The sequence below is a fragment of the Larimichthys crocea genome, chromosome VIII (assembly GCF_000972845.2).
Source record: "Larimichthys crocea isolate SSNF chromosome VIII, L_crocea_2.0, whole genome shotgun sequence".
Classification (NCBI taxonomy): Eukaryota; Metazoa; Chordata; class Actinopteri; family Sciaenidae; genus Larimichthys; species Larimichthys crocea.
Genome location: NC_040018.1, coordinates 33,172,079 through 33,194,371, shown reverse-complemented (window position 1 = coordinate 33,194,371; position 22,293 = coordinate 33,172,079). Strand labels below are relative to the sequence as shown.

At 39.9% G+C, this 22,293-nt stretch overlaps 1 protein-coding gene across 5 annotated transcripts in view; it reads right to left on the bottom strand.

Annotated features, from left to right (window-relative positions):
* The window catches only part of trpm4a (transient receptor potential cation channel, subfamily M, member 4a), a 60,597-nt gene extending 38,709 nt beyond the window's left edge, over window positions 1–21,888 (bottom strand). For 4 of the 5 annotated variants that reach the window (XR_003462770.1, XM_027281587.1, XM_027281588.1 and 1 more), the window contains exons 1-11: window positions 21,776–21,888; window positions 16,118–16,179; window positions 15,693–15,870; window positions 12,876–13,056; window positions 11,682–11,851; window positions 10,877–11,054; window positions 9,790–9,854; window positions 9,137–9,376; window positions 6,394–6,496; window positions 938–1,056; window positions 29–328 (exon numbers count right to left, since the gene is read on the bottom strand). Coding sequence is in view for 4 of the 5 variants with exons in the window: in XM_027281587.1 (XP_027137388.1) it covers window positions 29–328; window positions 938–1,056; window positions 6,394–6,496; window positions 9,137–9,376; window positions 9,790–9,854; window positions 10,877–11,054; window positions 11,682–11,851; window positions 12,876–13,056; window positions 15,693–15,870; window positions 16,118–16,179; window positions 21,776–21,838 (1,659 nt within the window). In the remaining variant the exon portion in view is untranslated. The other variant, XM_027281590.1, reaches the window with a different exon arrangement.
* Between the last annotated feature and the right edge of the window lie 405 nt (window positions 21,889–22,293).

The following is a 22,293-nucleotide window of genomic DNA, read 5'->3' as shown; positions in this document are numbered from 1 at the left end:
TCCATCATCCTCTCCTCCTCTTCCTCACCTCATACAGGCTGAGCTTCATCGTTGCAGGTCCAGATAGTGCACTCTGTGGAGTCTTCAGAGGTCCTGTCACAGCTCCATCCATGTTGGACAGGGATCCAGCCAAGCTCTGCCTCTCGCTCAGACGCCTCTGGAGCAGACTGTAGGTCAGTGAGCTGTCTGACAGCGAGTGGTACAGGCTTTCCAAGCGGCCGTATGTGAGATAGTCCAGGATATTCAGGCCATTCTCGCAGAAGAGACGCACAAACTGGGGTTTGTCATTGACCAGTGCATCTGTCATGGAGTCTTCAAGGTCCTCATACTAAAAATATAATCACCTCATCAGCATTATGTTACTGAAGCATGCAGGGATACATTTCTAACTACCTTCTGCAATATAGCAGCTGGTTTTTTTTCTTGTAATGCAGAGTGAAAATTAAAAATCATAGAACCGTCAAACCATGATGGCCTCTGCTCTCAACTAAGCTCTATTAACATATCTAACATTTGGAGTTGTGTGAATTTCTATTAGATCCCATTATGTCAGAGAACTGAGGGCGAACTGTACTCGTATTAGCTGATTGGGATCAACTTGTTAATTCATGCTTCACAATGACTCAATCGGCTGCCAGTTGATGAGTTACATCCAATCATATTTCCCACAGGTGTGCAGCGTGGTCAGTATAACCTGACTCTTCTTGCTATCATTCTGTTCATATGTTTATGCTGCAACTCCGTCACCACCTGAAATGTGCTCAGCCTTTGGTACTGTTTATTTCAGTCACGTCTGATCTCTGACTGAAATGTGTTGATCATTAACAGTTTTGTACTGTGGGATGTAATGAACACTGATGAGTCTCGTCTCTCCTGGTACATTGTGATGTCACAGATCCTTTGATACTTTACACGTGCCATTCAGTTTGACTCTGACCTTCCACTGTATGTCTCCACTGAAGAGCTCAGTTCTGGCGATGTCCACTCGGTTCCAGGCCACAGCCAGTTTCAGCTCTTCAGTGTACTCACTGGCATTACTGGCCACACGTTTACTTGCTACACACACACACAAACACACACACACACACGCACACAGAGAGAGGGAGAAAGCAACATTTATGTTTAATGGACACTGGATGAATAAAACTGGACATTATTGTGATTTTTGGTGTCTTTCACTGTCTTAGTGTGGGAGTATGTGGGTTAACTGATGTGACATGAAGGAGGACCGAGCTGCATCCCAAATTCATAACCTGCCATTACTATTGAGAGCAGCAAACGCAGCTGATATCCTTTGCTGTCAGCATCACTGCAACAACTCACTCCTGAAGATTCATCCACCTTAACATCAGGTGGATATGTTCATTCCTCACCCAGGAGGTGGTGCAGGTTCTGGTCTAGGATCCTTTTATCTCACACCTAGACCACTGCAACTCACTGGCAGGTGTACTTACATGTGCCATCCAACCTCTGCAGCTCATCCAGTATGCAGCAGTGTGCGTGGTCTTCAATCTACCACACATTACACCACTCTTCAGGATCTTGCACTGACTCATCCTACATCTACAGCACGGTCAAACCATACAGCCCTTGGCCACACACATACTTTCTGTGTCCTTTTGAGTTTATTATGTTTTCTTGGAACCAGTACCTGGAGTATTGATATTACCTGTGGTTACCTACCCATCCTCTCTGTTAGGGAGAATGGCTAGCCCCTTAAATTTTCTGAGCTGAAATGTCAAGGGTTTAAACCACCCTGTTAAAAGGAGGAGGGTTTTTTCACACATCAGGCAATTCGGAACAGCCATTGCTTTTTTACAAGAAACACACATTCGTGGTGCTGACAATTCACGTCTGATGTCGCGTTGGGCGGGGCAGCTTTTTCACTCTACTTTTCAGGCTAAGGCCAGAGGGGTCTCCATTCTTATTAATCATAATATTCCCTTTGAACACCATAACGTAATATCAGTTACAAATGGTCGCTATATTATTGTCTCAGGGAAGTTGTATGGTAGTGATTGCCAATGTATATGCCCTAAATGTGGATAATGTGGGTTTTCTAAAAGGTTTCCTTTCTTCTCTTCCTGACCTGAGCTCATACTCTCTCATACTTGGTGGGGATTTTAATTGCTGGTTCGATCCTGTGCTTGACCGGTCTTCTTCTAACCCTGGTATAATGAGTAGATCTGCTTATTCAGTATTTCTTAGACAACTATGGTGTCACAGAAATATGGCGATATCTCCATCCAAATAAGAGGGAGTATTCATTTTTTTCTCATTCCCACCATACCTACTCTAGGATTGACTATTTTTTTGTTGACAATCAATTGATCCCATTTACCCGCTCCCGTGACTATCTGTAACATAGTTACACTCAGTCTGTCTTTATTGGTTTCATGTCCACTAATTCTCCTGTCATTTCAGATCCCACCTTGCAATCAGCTCATTTCCCTCACCTGGTTTTCCTCGCACATCTCCTCACCTGCAGTCCATTTCCTCATCAGTCCCTCAGCACATATATACTGGTTCATTTCCACTTCATCCCTGCTAGATTGTCTCGTGTTATATTGTTTGCCAAGCTCTCCAGCGATTTCAGTTTAGTCTTCTTGTTCTGACCCTGTTTTGCCTATTTTGTACTTTGGATTCCTGCCTGCCCCTTGTCAGATTTGTTTGCCTTTCTGCTCTCCTGGTTTTGACCCTGCCTGTACTTTGGACTGACTAAACTGCTTATCCCTTAAACTTTGAGTCGAGCTTTTGCGTTTTCCTTGCCAGTACCAGCACCCTGACACTATCAGAGTATATTGATATCTGACCACGCCCTGGTGGTACTGTCTATGACCCTTCCTGACCTCCCTGCTGCAGAGAGACACTGGCGTTTTAACTCAACTTTACTGTCCAATAATGACTTTGTGAAATTTATGGACGAGCAGATAACCTTCGTTTGATACAAATGCATCATCTGAAACCTCCAGCCTGACTATCTGGGATGCTCTGAAAGCTTACCTAAGGGGACAAATTATTTCTTTTAGCGCAAATATGAAAAAGAGAGCTCAGAAAGAACGGCTAGATGTATCTAATCAAATTAAAGAAGTTGATCAAAGATACGCTCAAATCAAGGACCCTGAACTATACAAAAAACGTGTGGAACTCCAAACTAGATTTGATCTCCTACTATACAAAAAACGTGTGGAACTCCAAACTAGATTTGATCTCCTCAACACATTCAATTAAACGCCAACTATTGCAGAGTAAAAGTCAATTCTATGTTCATGGCGACAAATCTGGTAAAATGTTAGCCAATCAGCTGAAGGGATTTAAAACAAAAGAGCACATCACAAAAATCCAGATGGATGATGGTAACATCACCTCAGATCCCTCTAAAATCAATGACACATTTACTGTAGGAATTTTTACTCCCGACTTTATACTTCTGACCTCCCAAATGACAGTACGCAGATGGAAAATTTACTAGATCGTTTAGAGGTCCCCATACTTACCCATGATAATAAGACTAGGTTAGACGAGCCTATATTGCAGGGGGAGATAGCAGCTGCTATCGCCTCATTGCAATCTGGGAAATCCCCTGGACCTGATGGGTTCCCAGCGGAGTTTTTCAAAACATTTTCTTCGTTACTTTCCCCTTATCTATGTTCAATGTTATCAGATTCAAACTCCCAGCATCACTATATGAGGCATGCATCAGTCTTATCGTAAAAAAAGGTAAGGACCCAACAGAGTGCTCCTCCTATAGGCCAATCTCCTTACTAAATGTTGATGCCAAAATCTTGGCAAAAGTTTTTAAAAAGGAAAACATCTAATGCTATCCTTACTTACTCAATTTGGCCAGGTTTCAGGGTAGAAACTAAATTTACACAAGAGCGAACTTTTTCCTGTGAATATGGAGGCACTTGCTTTAAAATATACCAGCCTCCCTTTTTAAGATTGTGGAAAACAAATTTGACTACCTTGGCGTTACAGTTACAAGGAAACATAAGTGTCTCTTTAAAGAAAACTTTTATATTCTACTAAATCACGTGAAAGAGCGCTTGACGCACTGGTCACCCCTATCTACATCCCTGGTGGGCCGGATCAACTCTGTTAAAATGAACATCCTCCCTAAATGTTTGTATCTCTTTCAATCTATACCAATCTTCATTCCCAAATCTTTCTTTGACTCATTGGACTCAATCAGATCGGCCTATATATGGAGGGGCAAGCGCCCTAGACTAAATAAAGTCCATCTTCAAAAAAACAAATGATGAAGGTATGGTGCTGCCTAATTTCCGCCTTTACTATTGGGCCGCTAATATACGTTGTATTACTTTCTGGTCGCACTTTCTTGATCGAGCTGACTGCTCTCCTTGGGTCCCCGCTCCCTCTCCCCCAAGGTAAATGGACTGATAGTCCGACGGTTTGGCACACAATGAGGGTGTGGGCTCAGTTCAGGAGGCATTTCAGCTTTTGTGATTTCTCTCTCTTTAGTCCTATTCTGTCTAACCCTTGCGTTCAACCTTCACTATCTCATTCTGCATTCCAAGAGTGGCACAAGAAGGGCATCGAGAAATTTAAAGATCTTTTCATTGGTAATTGTTTTGCATCATTCGCACTCATTTTTTCAGATACCTGCAGGTAAGACACTTTCTCCGCTCTCAGATGGCTAGTTTCCCTGAGGCAACCACCGCGACCACCGCCGACATGTTACTTGGTCTGCATCCAACACGCAAGGGGTTAATATCAGTAATTAAGGACAAATTGATGGTTATAAAACAGACTCCTCTGGACAAAATTAAAACTGCTTGGGAGCAGGATTTAAACTTTAAATTGCCAAATGATGTATGAGGTTCCATTCTCAGGCTGGTAAATTCAACATCTCTCTATGCACGTCACTGTCTGTTACAGTTTAAGGTGGTGCACAGAGCTCATATCTAAAGCCAAATTATCTGATATGTACTCTGACGTTGATCCTTTATGTGACAAATGTAAGAGAGGGGGGGCCTCGCTTAGCCATATGTTTTGGACTTGTCCAAGCCTGGAAAAATACTGGAGAAATGTTTTCCAAACCTTGTCCATTATTCTTAATCTTGAGCTAGAGCCCAACCCACTGATTGCCCTTTTTGGCACCACCAGTGAGGATGACATGCACCTCACTGCAACCAAAAGCCGTACGCTGTCCTTCGCCTCGTTTTTGGCTAGGCATGCAATTCTATTGAGATGGAGGGATGCTGCCCCGCCCATACACGCTCAGTGGTTAAGGGACATCATGTCCTGTCTAGACCTCGAAAAGATCCGTTATTCAGTTTGCGACCCGAGCAAGAAGTTCCAAAAGGTGTGGAGACCTTTCTTGAAATACTTGGAGAACCTTAAGTCAAATTGAAATATCGGCCCGTTTCCTTTGTTTTGCTTCTTTGTCCGTTTTTGTCAGTTACAGAGTCTGTATTAGTCAATGTCTAAATACTCCTGATTATTGCTCCTACTTATTTAACTTTATTTAGTTATTCATCCTGTTTGTTTGTTTGTTTAGCTTTTTTTTTTTTTTTTTTTTTTTTTTATTACTTATTTATCTCTCAACTCAATTCTTGACTCCCAGCAGTTCCCTATAACACTCCAGGAATAATACTCAGGAATCATGATTTGTAGGTGTGGCTAGTGGGAGAGGAGGGATGTTTGTTTGTGTTGATGTTCGATCATTCTGAAAAACGTACAATGTATGAACATGAATATGTGATGTGATACATGTAAAATTCAATAAAAAATATCTGAGAGAAAAAAAAAAACATACAGCCCACAATGCTACTGCTCAAAAAGATGACGACTGACTTCTGTTCTGGGACCACAATGATGGAACAAAATCCCCACTGGCATCAAGACAACAGAAACTCTACTCATGTTCATCTGTTCAGACTGCACATGGGCCAATATAAAATAGAAGATATATCACACACAAATGTGGCAGTTGGAGCAGTTCAGCATGATTCAATTTTTGGGTTGTACTAACTTGTTTCATTTCTATTGTTAATGTACTAATCTCTCTCTAACCATAACCATAACACCATAACATGAAATTAAATAAAGTAAGAATTATATATAAATGTACTGTAACATAAAAGATAAGGAACAAAAAGTTCTGGAATAAACATAGACAGTGTCTTCATGGTCTGAGGGTAGAAGCTCTTGGTGCTGGTCTGGATCTTTGACCTGATCACAGATTGATTTGGCACCATATAAATAAAAATGATTGAAGTCATGCCTCCTCATCTTAGTGTTTATTTTATAGTGTCAGATTTACTTATTTTAAGTCTGTATTTTATCTCACTCATCTTTCTGCCTAAATTTTTTTATGTGAAACACTTTTCTGCTCTTTTAAGGTGAAGTATGAATAAATTTATAGCTTACCTCTTACAAGGGCTTTGAGCAGAACTGTATCAAAATCATCAGAACCCTCCTGTTCCCCGTGGAAAATGGTGATCAGCTCCCTGTTCTGATAAATACTCAGAGCCTAGGCACAGAGAGGAAGCAAAAGAAAAACAATGTTTGGGAAAAGTTTCATTTCAAGCATTGCAAACATTTAAATAACCAGAGAGGCTCCACCTCCTCACCTCGGCAGTACAGCCAGCAGGAGCTGAGCTCCCTCTGCTTCGGAGTTTATAATAATCATGGGCGTAGCTACCATTACAGGACTTTTTAAATTCATTAGTTTGGAGCTCCCCTCAGTAGGCTACATCAGTCTGTTCACTCATCTCTGTTTCCAGAGCATTGTGCCAGAGCTTCATTATTGAATCCTTTCCGCTTGTTTATTGATATAAAACCCGAATCAGTGAAACTCCCGTCCATGTTTTCACTGATACGCACATTCTCACATACCGCACGTACAAACACACACGGTACTGCTGATGCGCCAGCAGCTTACTGAAACTAAATGTCTATTTTTTTCACCTTAATGTTTTTGTGACAAGGTCACAGAAACATAAAATGTCAGTTATAAAATCGTTCAGTTAAAATAACTGTTAAGAAGCACTAAACCCAGAAGTCAGCAGACCATATAGACAGAGACAGGAAAGGCAGAAGACAAGAGATCTAAGTCCTACTTGGAAAGTTGTGAATTAATTGTAATGACTAACAACTGCTGATATTTGGTATGATGTTGTGACATGTAAGAAAGTTTAGCAAACGATTGATTTGATTGATGCAGATTTATGGTGTCAGGTGTAATTAACCATGTGAATTTATGGTGTGAGATGTAAATAAGTAATGCAAATAACAGTGTAAATTGATAGGATGAAAAAAAAAAGTTAATATGTGAATTCTGTATATTGTGAATAAGTCTTACAAATTGCAGTGTAGATTGATGGTGACATGTAGGCTAAATAAGTTACCAATATGTGAATTGGTGTAAGATATAAATAAGTAGGTTATAAATTGATAAAATATGTATTAAACCTATGGTGCAAGGTTGTTTTGAGAGATATTGACCACTGTGAGTGAAGAATGGCTCCCCCTCCTTACAAAAGCCAATTTAACCACTGTAAATAACCAATCGATCTGTAGAGTATCAAGTGGGCGGGTTTATTTCAGGCAGTCATGTTTCATCATAGTTATTAAGGAATTAATTAATCATAGTGTTAAAGACATGCAGGAATTAAGTTCCTGTGCCCCTAATGCACAGACTTAAATCAAATCAGATTTTATTTGTATAGCCCAAAGTCACAAAACACACTTTGCTTTAAAATCTGTACAGGGAGTGACACCCTCTGTCCTTAGACCCTCGGTTCGAGTGAGGAAAAACTTGCCCACAAAAAACCTTTAACAGGGAAAAAAGGTGGAAGAAACCTCAGGAAGAGCCACAGAGGAGGGATCCCTCTCCCAGGACGGACAGACGTGCAATGGATGTCACGTGTACAGGACAAATCAACACAAACATATTGTACAATTACAATGACTGACAAAATGACAATGAATCACAATGAATGATAAAGTGACAATGAATTACAATGAATGATAAAATGACAATGAATTACAATGACTGATAAAATGACAATGAATCACAATGAATGATAAAGTGACAATGAATTACTGTTATAAAAATTAGGGTTACACAGCTAGTTGGATGTTTTAAACTTATACAATGTTTGTTCTTACGTTATATGTTCCTAGGGCACTTCCCTTTATTGATGTTTTACTCAGACTGGCAGGGTAAGGTAAAGTCCAGGTTAACGTATAAATAGAGGAATTTGAGAACAGAATGAGTCAGGGAGATGACATCAAGATTGGGGACATCCTGGCTACTCTTTAGGAAATAAGCTGTTTAAAGGCATTGTATGCAAATTGACTGTTAACAATTTACAGGGGTTGAGACAGCCCATCTTCAGGAAAATGTATAAAAACCAACTGTTAACGCTCCTCTGGGAGCCTTTTTCTCTGTAACCCCTTTAGGGGGTTGCACTGTGAAACGCTCCTCTTGTACAAGAACAATAAATTGAACTTAAACTTTGATGCTTTGAATCCGATCCTCCTTATTTAAGGGTTGTTATTTAAAATTCCCGTAACAATTACAATGACTGATAAAATGATTACAGTAGCAGTGGAACCTGTGATAGACATAGAGAGACACAGATGCTCATGCAGGACCACAGCAGCAGCCATGATCCACAAGAACCTGCTGGATGAGAGAGCACAGAAACTCCAGGGAAGATTCAAGGTTTGTAGCAGTCTACTGCCCCTCTGCTCGAATTCTAATAAAATGTGATTATCGGGGTAGTGTTTAGCTCAGTTGGTAGAGCAGCCACTCCATGTGCAAAGGTTCAGTCCTTGCTGTGAAGCACAGGGTTCAAATCCGACCTGTGGCTTTTTCCCGCATGTCTCTTTCTCCCCACATTCCTGTCACTCTTTAGCTGTCTATATCAAAATAAAGCTTGAAAAGGCCAAAAAGTGATTATTATAGTTCCACATTTTATTTTAATCCAGTTTACTGTGCCTATTTATAATAGTGTCTTCCCTCCCATCTGTCTCAGTCCCAAAATTCCATCACTGCTTCCTTTAGAATAGTAACACCTGCAGAGATCAAGTATAACACCGCCCACTTTGTTACTCTACTCACAAACAAACACACACAGACTAACACATGTGTTGTCTGACTCACCCTATTGATGAGTTTTTCCAGCTCTGCTTCAGCTGGGAAGTGTCTTCGGACCTTGTCATGGACCCAGTCACGGAGCTCTGTGCTGAGAACCTCAGCAGCCTCACCATCTGCTGGAGGAGAGGTGGGGCTGAGGGCAACAGAGAAGAGATTGTCCAGCAGCTCACTGATGAGGTCTGCAGCTGGACCAGAACCCGCAAGAACCAACCAGGGCACAGCTTTCTTTAGAGAGGCGTCTATTCTCTGAATCAAAAAGTCTGAGTGAGCGTCTTTAAAGAGCTGTGAACTGAAAAGCATCCTCACGATAAATGACACAACACAAAAGTCAAAATCATAGCTGGGTACTTGATCAACAAATGTTACAAATATTATCCATCCATCCATCCATCCATTCATCTATTATCTGTGAACGCTTATCCTAATCAGGGGGGCTGTAAGACTCTTCAGGTTTCCATGTTATCCATAGAACATAACATGCCTGCATGACACATTAGTGGTGTGCTGCTAAGAGCCAGTAACTCTTTGTATTGAGAAATTCCCTGAACCTGATATATCCATTTAGCTGTACTATCTGTAGAAAACAACTGAAATGTTGGTAAAATTCAAAAATATTTACAGTATGTGTGGAGTGAGAATGCATTTGACAGTCTCCTTACCTCCAGCATATTTGCATTTCCTGCGATGAGCATGCATAGCACTGGGATTTCAATACTGCCAGTACCTGTGTTAGTCCAAGACAGGAAGTTAGAATAAGAAGGAACCTCTCAACAGAAACAAAGCACAAAAAGGTGTAGTGTATTTTTTATGAGCTGAATTGATAGTTAGTTTTTGAAATTTGTGACAGCGTGTCAGTTTCAGTGTGTCAGTAGTGTATTTTGGTACCATGCATGAAGTCATGCATGGTACCAAAATACACTACTATCAATGTCTCAGTTACTTGTCATGTGACCTTGACCATCGATTACAGCTTGACGAGACGTCTCATGCTGTTCACAAGTGGACTTATTCCAACCTGTTGATGACACTCTGTGACATTCAGTGCTCAGTGCTAACTTCCCTCTGAGTACTTATGAGTACTGTTTGAAGCCTCACACTGACCAGGTACTGCTGATGGATTGTTAGGTGTCGTCTTGGTGTCATGATGTCAAAATGTGAACAGCATGATGAAGAGGACTGTACAAACTGTCACTGAAGCAGAACATTTAGTGGAACATTCATGGATCACACACTTGTTGTGATCTTTAATCACCTTGTTAGAGAACAGCACATCATGCAATAAGTAGTGAAACATTGAACAGTTGGACATGTGCATGCAAAAGTTTAGAGAAGGTCAAATGAAGTTCACCTGTAAATGTTAGAGTGCATTTTAGGTGCACTCTGAAATTTCATGCAAAAGCCAAATATCCAAACACTTTTTGTCATCAATCCCTTTTAGACATGTCCCTCACTCCAAACATATTCCTGGTGCTTAAATGACTGTAAATGAGATTACTGAAGCAAGACTGAGCCTCAAAAAGTACACAGCTCCTCTTCATTCATCACTGTCCAGCTCAGCACTGTCTGTCAGCAGTGCTGCCACTGAGGTCAAGTATCAAGTATCAAGGTCTGTACTGTACATGTGTGACGTGTGTACTGAACTTTCATGTCAAAAAAGCCAAAAGACATCCTTTCAACACTTGGATGAAGCAGAAATTTGACAGATTCAATATATATTCATTTACATACTGTATATCTCTGTCTCACCCCAAATGCCAGTGCGCTGATGGGAAATGTAGTCCTCCAGACTAGCACGAAAGCTTGTCTCTCCTCCCCAACGGCCAGCACTTCCATCATCCACCAGGAGGAAAGCTTGGCAGTTGTTGTCCAGACAATAAGAATCATGGGATGTGTTCTGGACGTAGTAACGAGCAGGGAAGCTCCCCTTCAGAGAGACGACACGAGACGGAAGAGTCAGTTTTGTAACAGTCCTCAAAGTATTGTTTTCTTAAACAAGTAAAAATTATCTGCCAGTAAGTCTTTTCTAAAATAATGTTTAATTTCTCTTTTTTTCTAGCACAGCATGGAGTGTTTACATGTGTAGTAGCAGTGTAATAGCGAAAGAGGTATGAATACAACTGCACTTTGTTTATGAAGAAGATCCCTGTGAAGAAGCATAGATTCTGAGAGGAATTCTTATTTGTAACCCATTTTCTTAAAATTGTGAAACAAATGTTACTTGATTACTATAACTTTCAGCATATTGTCAATCCTCTGAATGTCTTCTGGTGTAGGATGCAGAGTCCTAACAGCACAAAACACATACAGTACACAGGAAGTACTGTATGTGGACCTCTAATTTGCATGCTTATATAACTAACATACGTACCTCCTTGCTTCACACATGAGACTTAAAAGATGTTGGAAAGTTGCAGAATCATGTATTTATCAAACCTGCATGGCTCACTCCAGCATGCTTCTCATGGCTTTTAGTCTCAGATCTACACATCCACTTCCTTTGTGAAGGGTGCAGACTATTTCAGTCATGGTATGCATACTGTATTATGAGTACCTGGGCACTGACAAGCTGCTGCCTGTTGTGCACCAGGCCCCAGGGTGCCACTCCCACAGCAATCACTTTCTTCTGGGAGAGAGTTGGAGCTGCAGCCCCATGGTCCCTCACCGCCTCACACACACAGCGGGTTATGCCTTCCCTCAGTCCCCCTGTTAGGATCCAGGCCCCTGGGCAAGAGTAGTGAGGAAAGTAGTGAGGTGGGACACACAAGGTGAGAATACACAAGTGTGTATTCATCCCAAACTGTTTGGTACAGGACGTTTGGTTTGATATGTTGATATGACCAAAACAATTACTGTCCACTTAGTTACAGTAACAATGATTGTGTGAAACTATTGCCAAAGGACATAATCATCTCTGTGCTGGGAGGCTTTGAATCTGACACATCAGCAACACATTGGCAACAAACAAGCAAAGCAGCACATCCACCACAGCAGATTAAAGTCGTTATTAAATATGGCGAGTAATTAATTATCGCCATATTTAATAACGACTTTAATGTCGCCATATTTAATAATGACTTTATTCACGTAATTCATTCTCACTGCCATATTTAATAACGACTTTAATCTCGTAATTAATTCTCACCATATTTAATAACGACTTTATTCTCGTAATTAATTTCAGAAAAATTTATTAAACTAATACTACTAATACTCCGTCGTACTTAATTGTATTACTTTAAATAGAAATGATATTCTTTCAATATTTAATTCAATATTCTACATTTAAACAGGTATTTTCATCCAAAAGCATCCGTCTGTCTTTTTTTCCCCTAATCCTGTTTTAGATATTATATCATAAAATTGATTCCCCACTCCTTGTGGGTATTTAAAGAAAATATCTAACATAAGTTATGACCCCTCCCTTCCTTTCACACATAGCACATCCCTCAATACATTAATCATTGTTGCAGGAAGTGAAGCTACTGGTGACTTTAACTAAAGACGAGCAAGCCCGTTCAGATGAACAACAGATTTTCTCGCTCCTCGTGAATCTTTTTATGAAGTTCAATCGTCACTTGTGACAGTCAAAACAATGGAGGTGGAGTTAAAAAAAAAAGCTCAAAATGGCAAAATACTAGTGAAGTGAAGGTAGAAACTTTGATTGATCACTGAGGTAAATCAGGGCTCGTAGCTTACGCCTGCCCATTCCTAGTGGTTGTTTAGAATGTTAACTATGGCTTCTTACCTGTGCTCTGTGCTGCCCTAACGAGCCCGTTTCTCAGGATATCTCTAACCCATTTTTTGATCTTGTCATGGCCATCACCCCCCACCACCGACACAACCAGGTTGGGTGAGGGCAGGCCCCAGTGAGTCGTCATCATGGTGTAGATGATCTCAGGCTCAGTTTCACATGACAGCCGCAGAAACTAGACAAGAGAAATAGATGACTGCAGTGAAAGAAAAGCATTTATCAAATAATTTTTAATAAACAAATTCATCATCATTCATATTGTTTTTCTGACCTCTATGAACCTGGGAACTAAACCTAGAGCTCCAGTGGGAGCTTACTGGTAACTGTGGGTGGTTTTCAACTTGTGAGAGCAGACAGGAGAACGGTAAGAGGACAGGCAGAGGATTAGCAATGTATGTGAATAACAGATGGTTGCAACCCTGGACACAAAGAGCAACTCTGTACATGAGAGATGTTAGATGTTGTCATTCAGCCATTTTGGCTTTGAGTTTTCACAAGTCATCGCGACAAAGAAGGGCAAGGCCACCTACAGGAGAAAGTTGGAGTGCCTTCAACTTAACAACACTTGAGAGATCTGGAAAAGACTTAAAACTATCTCTGGTCACAATAACAACAGGGAACAGCCCAGTATCTGGAGAAAGAGAATGGGCAAACAAGTTCCAGTCCTGTGGAAAACCTTATGTGTGGTTCCAGTACCAAAAACTGTGCATCCCAGGGAATATAACCACTTCAGATGTGTCACCTTGACTTCTCACCTGATGAAGACCATGGAGATAATCATTCTGGACCACCTTAAACCTCTGGTGATCCCAAATCTCAACCCCCTACAATTCTTGCCTATCAACCAGGCATTGTGTTGGATGATGCAGTCACCTACCTTCTACACAGATCTCTCTTAAACCTGAAAAACATCGGGAGCACTGTCATCACAGACTTTGTCAACTAGTGTAATCTCAACCACCTCCACATCTACACCAGCAAAATGAAGGAGATGGTAATCTACTTCTGGAAGACACCTTCAGGAAGATAACTTAGACCACACCAGTGAATATCCAATGAATATCTAGATGGTGGGAGCATACAAATACATATTTACCTAAACAACAAATTCGACTGGTCTGACAGATTTCTTGTACAAAAGTCGTCTCCACTTACTGAGGAGACTGGGGTCCTTTGGTGTGTGCAGAACTCTGTTAAAAACCTTCTGTGACACTGTAGTGGCATCTGCAATAGTCTATACAGTCATCTGCTGGGGAGGTGGAAGCATGGAGAGAGAGATCTTATCTTATCTTATCTAGCTGCACTAATTCACTTCACTAATTCACTAATTAATAACGACTTTAATCTCGTAATTAATTCTCGCCATATTTAATAACGACTTTATTCTCGTAATTAATCTCGCCATATTTAATAACGACTTTAATCTCGTAATTAATTGCAAAACATTTTTTTTATTTAAATGTGGCTCTAATACACGTCGTATGCAAAAACATTAATTTACAGAAAATGTCATTAAAATTTTTTAAAGAAAAATACAATTATTTTACAGATTTTTCCCAAATATTTCTGATCAATCACCTTCAATAAAGGGACAGTCCTAAAAGTTCTGCAGTAAAATACTGTTATTTTACTGATTTTTCGGGCTTTATGCAGGAATCCTGAGGTCAAATTTAATACCTTCTAAATATTTTTTAAAACCTTAATGCAACCTGCTTCTAGTCATATAGCAAAAACAGGATTGATAAATGGGAGGGCACACGCACTATTACTGCCAATCCCTTAGTTATTTACATTTAGTCATTTAGCTGATGCTTTTATCCAAAGCAACTTTCAGAGAAGATGTGATGGCTGCAGTGGAAGTCTGACTGGTGGTGGGACTCGGTTGGAGCAGTGTACTGGGCATACTAGCAGCACAGAAATTTTATATTAATGGCTGCTCTCCCATCAAGTTGTCAGTCAACTGAACACTGTAGATAGATCTAAGCAATATTATTATTACTTATTATTCTCTCTGTCTGTCTCTGTGTCTGTCTGTCTGTCATAAATCTTAAATTGTCAGTATGGCGATAAACATTTATATAACAAGCAAAACATTTAATAACAGGCAATTATTGTAATTTTACATAAATTTGTACGTAATTTAAGAAAACAGAAAAAATACTATAATTATTATAGTAAACACCTACGGACAATTTAGAGTCACCAATTAACCTGTTAAGGTTCATGTCTTTGGGCTGTGGGAGGAAGCCGGAGTACCGGAGGGAACCCACACAGACACAGGGAGAGGGAGATGCAAACACCACGTAGAAAGGGCCCACCTGAGGTTCTTGTTGTGCAACCCTCTTGTTTTGAGGCAACAATGCTAACCACTGCACCACTGTACCCACCCTTGGAACAATATGAAGGCTGGCTGGTATTATGAAATATGATTTCAGATAAAGGGGACAGCAATACTAGTTCAAAACTGTTGAAACAATGCATTACAACCAAAGTGTAATGCAGTGACACATACATACTGGACTTTACTGAGAACTCTACTCAAACCTTAAACCTTAACCTTAAAATTTGACATAGTACACTACAGTATGTAGAGGCCATTGTGAGCAGCATGTAGGCAGAGGATGCAGGAGCCTCTAGATGGCAGCACAAGCAAGATATTTAGGATATACTGTAGTTAATGGATGGGTTTACCATCCTTTTTTTTGCTAGGTGGGGTCTACTTAACATTCTTGAGGCTGAACCATTCCACCAAATGGTATGCTGGTACATGTATGATTGCGTGTGGTGTGTAAGTTCAGTTCTGCCACTCACATGGCTGTGTCTGTGTCCAGCGCCGGCAAACTGCAGCTCTCCAAAGGCGTCAGTGGGATACTCTGAAGAGTGCTGCCTGCTGTCCCACTGGGTGACAATAGCTGCTCCGAAGAAGTCCCCTGTTGCCACAGAGTCATGGAGCTCCCGCACACCACCGCACTGACACATCGCTCCATTGCTGACACACAACACACCAACCAACAACATTAAGTTACATACAGTACAGACATGTCATCATGAATACTGGACTCAGTATGACTTCATGTGTATGATTATTATTTAAAATTGTTTTTTTTTTTGTTCTTTCTTTGTTTCTGCATGTTCCAGTTTTGATGGCTTGCCTATAATAATCTCCCATAGATGATGCTGTATGTACTTTATAAGCTTTTGTGTGTCCTTCACACGTGGCTTAAGTGAGAGATTACCTGAAGGAGTCTTCAACAAAACTGGTGCACACTCTCTTCTTGATGATCTTGGGAATCCAGCTCTGTGAGCAGGAAAATGGTTTGTTAGAATTATAAATACAAAGAACTGCATGCTTGTGGAGCATGAAAAACAATCTTCTGATAGGTGAGGGACAGAAGTATAAACTGCATGACACCCGTTCTTCACTGTTATGTAGGTAAAACTCTCTGTTTGCTCCAGGGCTTGTCTTTCAGCAGAACGAGTAGAAACTCTGCATTGTGTTGAGAAAGAAAACCAGGTTCCTGGAAAAATCAGGTTAGGCAGGAACTTGGACAATGTACTTATACAATGTATAACATTCACAAGATGTGGGTAAAATAAACCCTTTATCCACAGCTCTGCAAGTCTTTGTTTACTGATTTGTTTGTGTGTGTGTGTGTTAGTGTGTATGTGTAACTTACTACTCCGATTACTCAGACCATGTGTCTTAAATAAAAGATCTGAATACTAATATGAGCCAACAATAATCCAAATGTAGCTGAATGCACTGAGAGGGATTCTAACTTTAATTTCCACAGTCTAATATCAAACAAAATGTATCTTGAAAGATAATTTAAAAAAATAAGTCACTGAAAACGATCAAACAACCTGCATCATTTCTTCTTCATCCCAAAATCAGTTCATTTTAGCAGAACAAAGTGGTGAACTCCACCACATTGTTATAGTCATAAGGTGTTAGATTATATACTATTCTGCTATTTTATTATATTGTATTTTAGTATAAAAAGGAAGCCTAAAAATCAAGTCAACTATTCAAACATATTGTCATCTAATCATCAGGATCTGTTTAATAACTTCAAATTGAAACTTGAAAAGTTTATTCTCATCTCCAGAGTCAGGAAATGGACAGAAAAGATCACTGCAGACGAATCACACTCTGGACACAACCTGCTCATTCTTTTTATATATGTTTACATGTCTATTGTTTTACATACTTGTATGACCAACATACTTAAATGTTTAGGTTTACTTTGTTCAGATTTGGAACAATAAGTCTTAATCTACAGATAAGCATGCAAGTGCTGTAGGAAGACATACTTCAGTCCTTAGATGTCAGGCCTACATGTTCAGAACATGTCATCTGTATCTTATCTCTGCACCAGTTTCTTAATCTGTTTCCTTGGGATTTCATGAGAAACTGCAGAAGAATGTGCAGGCACTGTGGTCCCATGTGGAAGAGTTTAACAGAGGAATGTACACTCAGATCATGAGATCACACGTTTTAAGACCGCAGGAAGGACAGAACAACAAAGAGAAGGGAGGAACACAAGAAAATCAGATGTTTGAAACAAAAGGACAGAGTGATGTGTTGGAGCGGTAGACATGAGATGAACGCCAAGTAGAGAATGAGAGAAATGTCAGGAATGAGTGAAGAGTGCTTCAAGTTGAGGCATGACTGAGTGGTTTTACTGCTCTGTGACCCAAGCTGGTAAACAATGTATGTGTTTACTGCTGCGCCCTCTCGGTGAACATGCCACGTATCCTTTGCAGCTCTTCACATCTAAAAGTTGCTACGGGGGGAAACAGATGAAGCTGAACGATAATCATTCAGCTCACTGAGTAAGGACGGGTTCAACCAGTTAATGGCAGCTCTGAGCCTGTTTGCATTCAGCATGAACACAATATAATTCTCTTCTTAGCTGATGTTGCAGGATGAATTTCATGGTGCCTTTTCATTTTTTCTTATCCAGTGTGCTTCGCCATGACCTGGCCCCTGTTGTTTATGTCATCATAGCTCACAGAAGAGACCATCAGAGCAGGAAGTGGTATTTTTGTCTTCTTCTATCTACCTGACCTGACCAAACTCACTTTTTCATTTAAGTGCACAGTGTCAAGAGAAAAGTGAAGATAATTTTACATAAATAAAAAAAAAACCCACAATAAGTCCTCTTACACATAAAATCATATAGACTAAATATATATTGACTTCATATGAGCTGATGACTGGTGTAAAAGTTGAACATCCAGAGACAAACAAAGCCTGTGTGTGCATTTAAAATTTGTATAATGAACTTCTGCTTCACTTTTTCAGTAACAGTTCAGCATTTTTAATGGGCATGTTATCATTTGTAATCGGTACCTTATACCTTATGTGTTCCTCACTGAGAGACATGCAAGATGAGAATCTGTGATTATTTTTGCACGTTCTTTACCATATGCCTCAAAGTGTTTCCCCGTTCTTTCAAGTACTCTGTTTGACTGTGTACAGCCTGGCCTGGGCCTATGGTATTGCAAAGTTTTTCATTTCCTGACTTACCACTAAAATGCACAAAGCCATAGCCTACAAGATTTCATTCAGTGACAGCAGCAGCTCTTAAATCAGACATTCTTCTCCCAGACCTCCGGAATAATGTTCTTTGTTGCTGTTTTATATCGTTCAGTGTCATGTCTTAAGGGGCTAATGATCAACAGGTATAATTATACATTACAGGTATAATATGGCTAAAATTGAACATTGAACTGTTAAGGAAGGTCACACACATACACATACACGTACACACCATCTTGCATTAATACACAAACAGCAGTTTTATTACATTTGTTATCCTGTTGAGCATAACCCATCTAGTATACCTGAGCTGGAGCCCATTCTACCAGTTGAAGTCTTATCTCATCTTGATATCCATTCTTAAACACACATAGAACAACTACGTGTTTTTCACTGGAGTAATCTTAACTCCAATTCAAACAAATGATGCCTGCAAGAATGATAAAACCTCATTGTGATTCAGGATAGACATAGCAGCGTACATGTGAGGCTGTCAGTTATCACCTTACATCAATTTAACCTGTAACCAATAACGTCTTTGCAAGTCAAGACTTCCTCTGCTGTGTCACTGTAGTCCAAATAACAACATGAGAGAAAGAATGAATATCTTCATACAAATGAGGACCCATTTCAAAAACTAGGAGGAGGAGGAGGAGGAAGTGAGGAGTGTACATTTAACAGTAAATATTGCTCCTCATTATCTAGATATTTTCTCCGTATATATGTCTATAACTATGATATATTTAACCTGTCTGCATTAACAGAGTCGACCTACATGTGGGATTTCCCATGATAATTTGTGAAAGTGAAAAAAATCTGAAGTAATAAATAAGAGTGACAGTTTGAGGTCTTATGAATTAAACTGAAGCATCTGTTACTCTTTTCATCAATCATTGGATTTATGGAGGAGAACACTGTGCAGACAGCTACACCCTGTTCCATGTCTTATTATAAAAACAGAGTCTAATCTTTGCACATACAACAAAGCACATGGAGGCTTAAAGACCATTTCCAAGAAATACACAGTGACCTCCACACACATAATTACACACTACACACAATATTTTAAAGGCACATGAGGACAAACTCCTCACTGTAGCTTACTGTACACTATTATTATTATTATTATTATTATTATTATTATTATTATTATTATTATAGTAACTCTGTTGTATTGTATTCTGTACTATTAAATATAACATTAAAGTCTCATTCTGATGTGTTCACCTAGATAAGAAAAGTTTTGATTTGACATAAATACATACATATTCTCATGTAAGGCATAGCATCATGATTATGAAGCATATTTCTTTTTCACTGCATCCAACAAACTGATAATTTTATCTGTGATTCTGTATGTTTCTAACATCATAGTATTTTATTCTGTATTTTTTGTAATATTTTTAATACTGTAATTATGATTTTAACATTACCCAGACATATCTCATATTCTTATATATAGCATAACTGTGTATGTGCATGTATGTGCATCATATATGGTGTGAAGATGGAAGGTTGTAAGTTCACTAAATGTATAAGATGTGGTCTTGTGAAGAAGGTCAATAGTCTCTCTTTCACTCAGATGCTGTACCATGTGACCTCAAAATCATGCCACTGTTCAAATCAGGTAATTCCAGCATGTTTACGATCGTCCTGAAGTTCTGAGAAACCAGTACATCAAGAATAAAAAACATATCCATGTGAGCGACATACTATACAACAATCAACACAACAGGTGTCACTCTCTACAGCCAACAAAAAAGCTGTGGCTCAGGAGGTAGAGCAGGTCATTCACTAATCAAATGGTTGGCAGTTTGATCCCCGGCTCTCCAGTCCGCATGTTTTCCTTGTGTTTCCAAGTGTCCTTGGTCAAAATACTGAACACCAAATTGCTCCTGAAGGACTTGCTATCAGTGTGTGAATGTGTGTTAATGGTTAGCTCCTAAAACTGATGAGCAGCTGGCACCTTGCATGGCAGCCAATGCCATCAGTGTATGACTAGTCAGAAGACTAGAAAGGTGCTATATAAGTACAGTCCATTTCCCATTTCCCATATTTTCAGGGGAAAAAAAGTATGTATCTATTAATAGACATAATTCAAATAGAGCTATGCTACTTTGTGGAGTACCTCAGGGAGATCTTTCTTGAATCACACAGAGTTGTCCATGTTTCTATATTTTCCACTTTTCCACCATCATAGTGTTCAATGCTGCTTTGCAGCATTTCATGTCGTCTAAACCCAAGACCAACTACATTTAGCATGTTGGCCCAACATTTACAGAGAGTAGAATACAGGCTTCTTTTGTTTCTGTGTCAACAAACATTAGATCTAATGTAGCCTTTATCAACATTCATTCAATTTTCCATAAGTGCTCATTGATGGGGGCTGAAGCCACATGTAACCCAGCTGACATTGGGCAAGAGGCTGGGTATGCCCTGGACAAGTCACAAGCTCCTGGAAAGTCCTCTGGCAACCTGGAGTTTGAGCTCATTAAGGTGGATTTAATCATTATTTATGTATATATGTATATAAATATATGTATATCAATATATATACATATATAGATATATAATGCAAAACTAATAAGACTAATAACGATTTGGAATGTAGGTCAACTTTTTGAGTGAAATAATCAGAAACTTGAAGCTTGCTTCAGTCAGTCTCTACACATTAGACCTAATACCAGCAGGCGACCCGAGGCAATTTAGACTTACAAGTCACAACTGGCTGAGCAACATAACCAAATCCTCCCAACAGGCCTACAAGCGCCAGCTTTAATTTTACTATGAGCTGAGTAAGTACAGAATATTCAGAAAAACTCAGCATGGCACAACGGATCAATGCTCTACTGCCAGACAGTCTCTGTTAACCAACTGGCTGATAGATCCGCGTAAATATACGCTAGATACGCCCTATCCAAATTTGACAAGTACTGCACCCCCCAGTCGGTGCGTTACTGAAGCTGTGCCACATGTGTTAATGCGCACATCGTTCTGAGTTTAAAGACGCGCTTATGGTTTCTGATGACACGGACAGCTGTGGACACAAACACAACATCAGATAATGATGATGGAACAACTGATGTTTCATCCCAGACGCATTTAGTGACACCTGAACACATCATTGTAAGATTCCGACATTCATCGAATACGTTAATGTTGCGTTCAGGGGGTTATGTTATAGATGAGTATGATGTTAAAGTTTCCACAGTCACTTTAAGCACCAGCAGCTTAGTCTTCACCCGTCACTCTGATGTAATGTCCTGTAGTTTCAGTGATAATAGTTGGAAACGTAGAAAGTTTGAAAAAGTTTTTTGGTACAGAAAAATGCCATCATTGTGGAACATACCTGATCCTTCTCTTTCTTACTTCCTGATTTTCCACCTCCTCCGTCTTTCTCCGGCTCAGTCATCTTGCTCTGCAGCCGTATAGTCTGATCAGGGGGATCCGGCTTAGTTGTGCATCCTGCAGCTCCGCCTACAACCTCCACCCCGGCCTGCCCACACAGCCAGCCTCAGACAGGGTGCAGTGTGTGAGCCACCTGCCTCTCACAGCACGGTACCTGAAGCTGTGGACTACAGACCCTCTATCACACATTTTGACATCTGTTATTGAAGAGATACCCAGACCCCAACCAACAAAACAAAGTAAAAATACACCAGCCTATACAAAGCGTCATCAACAAAATATACTATAAGTAGCCACACAGAGTAAGAAACATAGTACAATAATAAATTGTTAGTGACTGAGAGTTGCTTGAGGTGAGCTTCTGGAGTTTGAACTGTCAGTCTACATACTATGATAAGAGGTAATCAGCTTGTAAGGAAGAGGATGGAGTTCAGGTATGTCAGTTCTTTCCCTGACCTT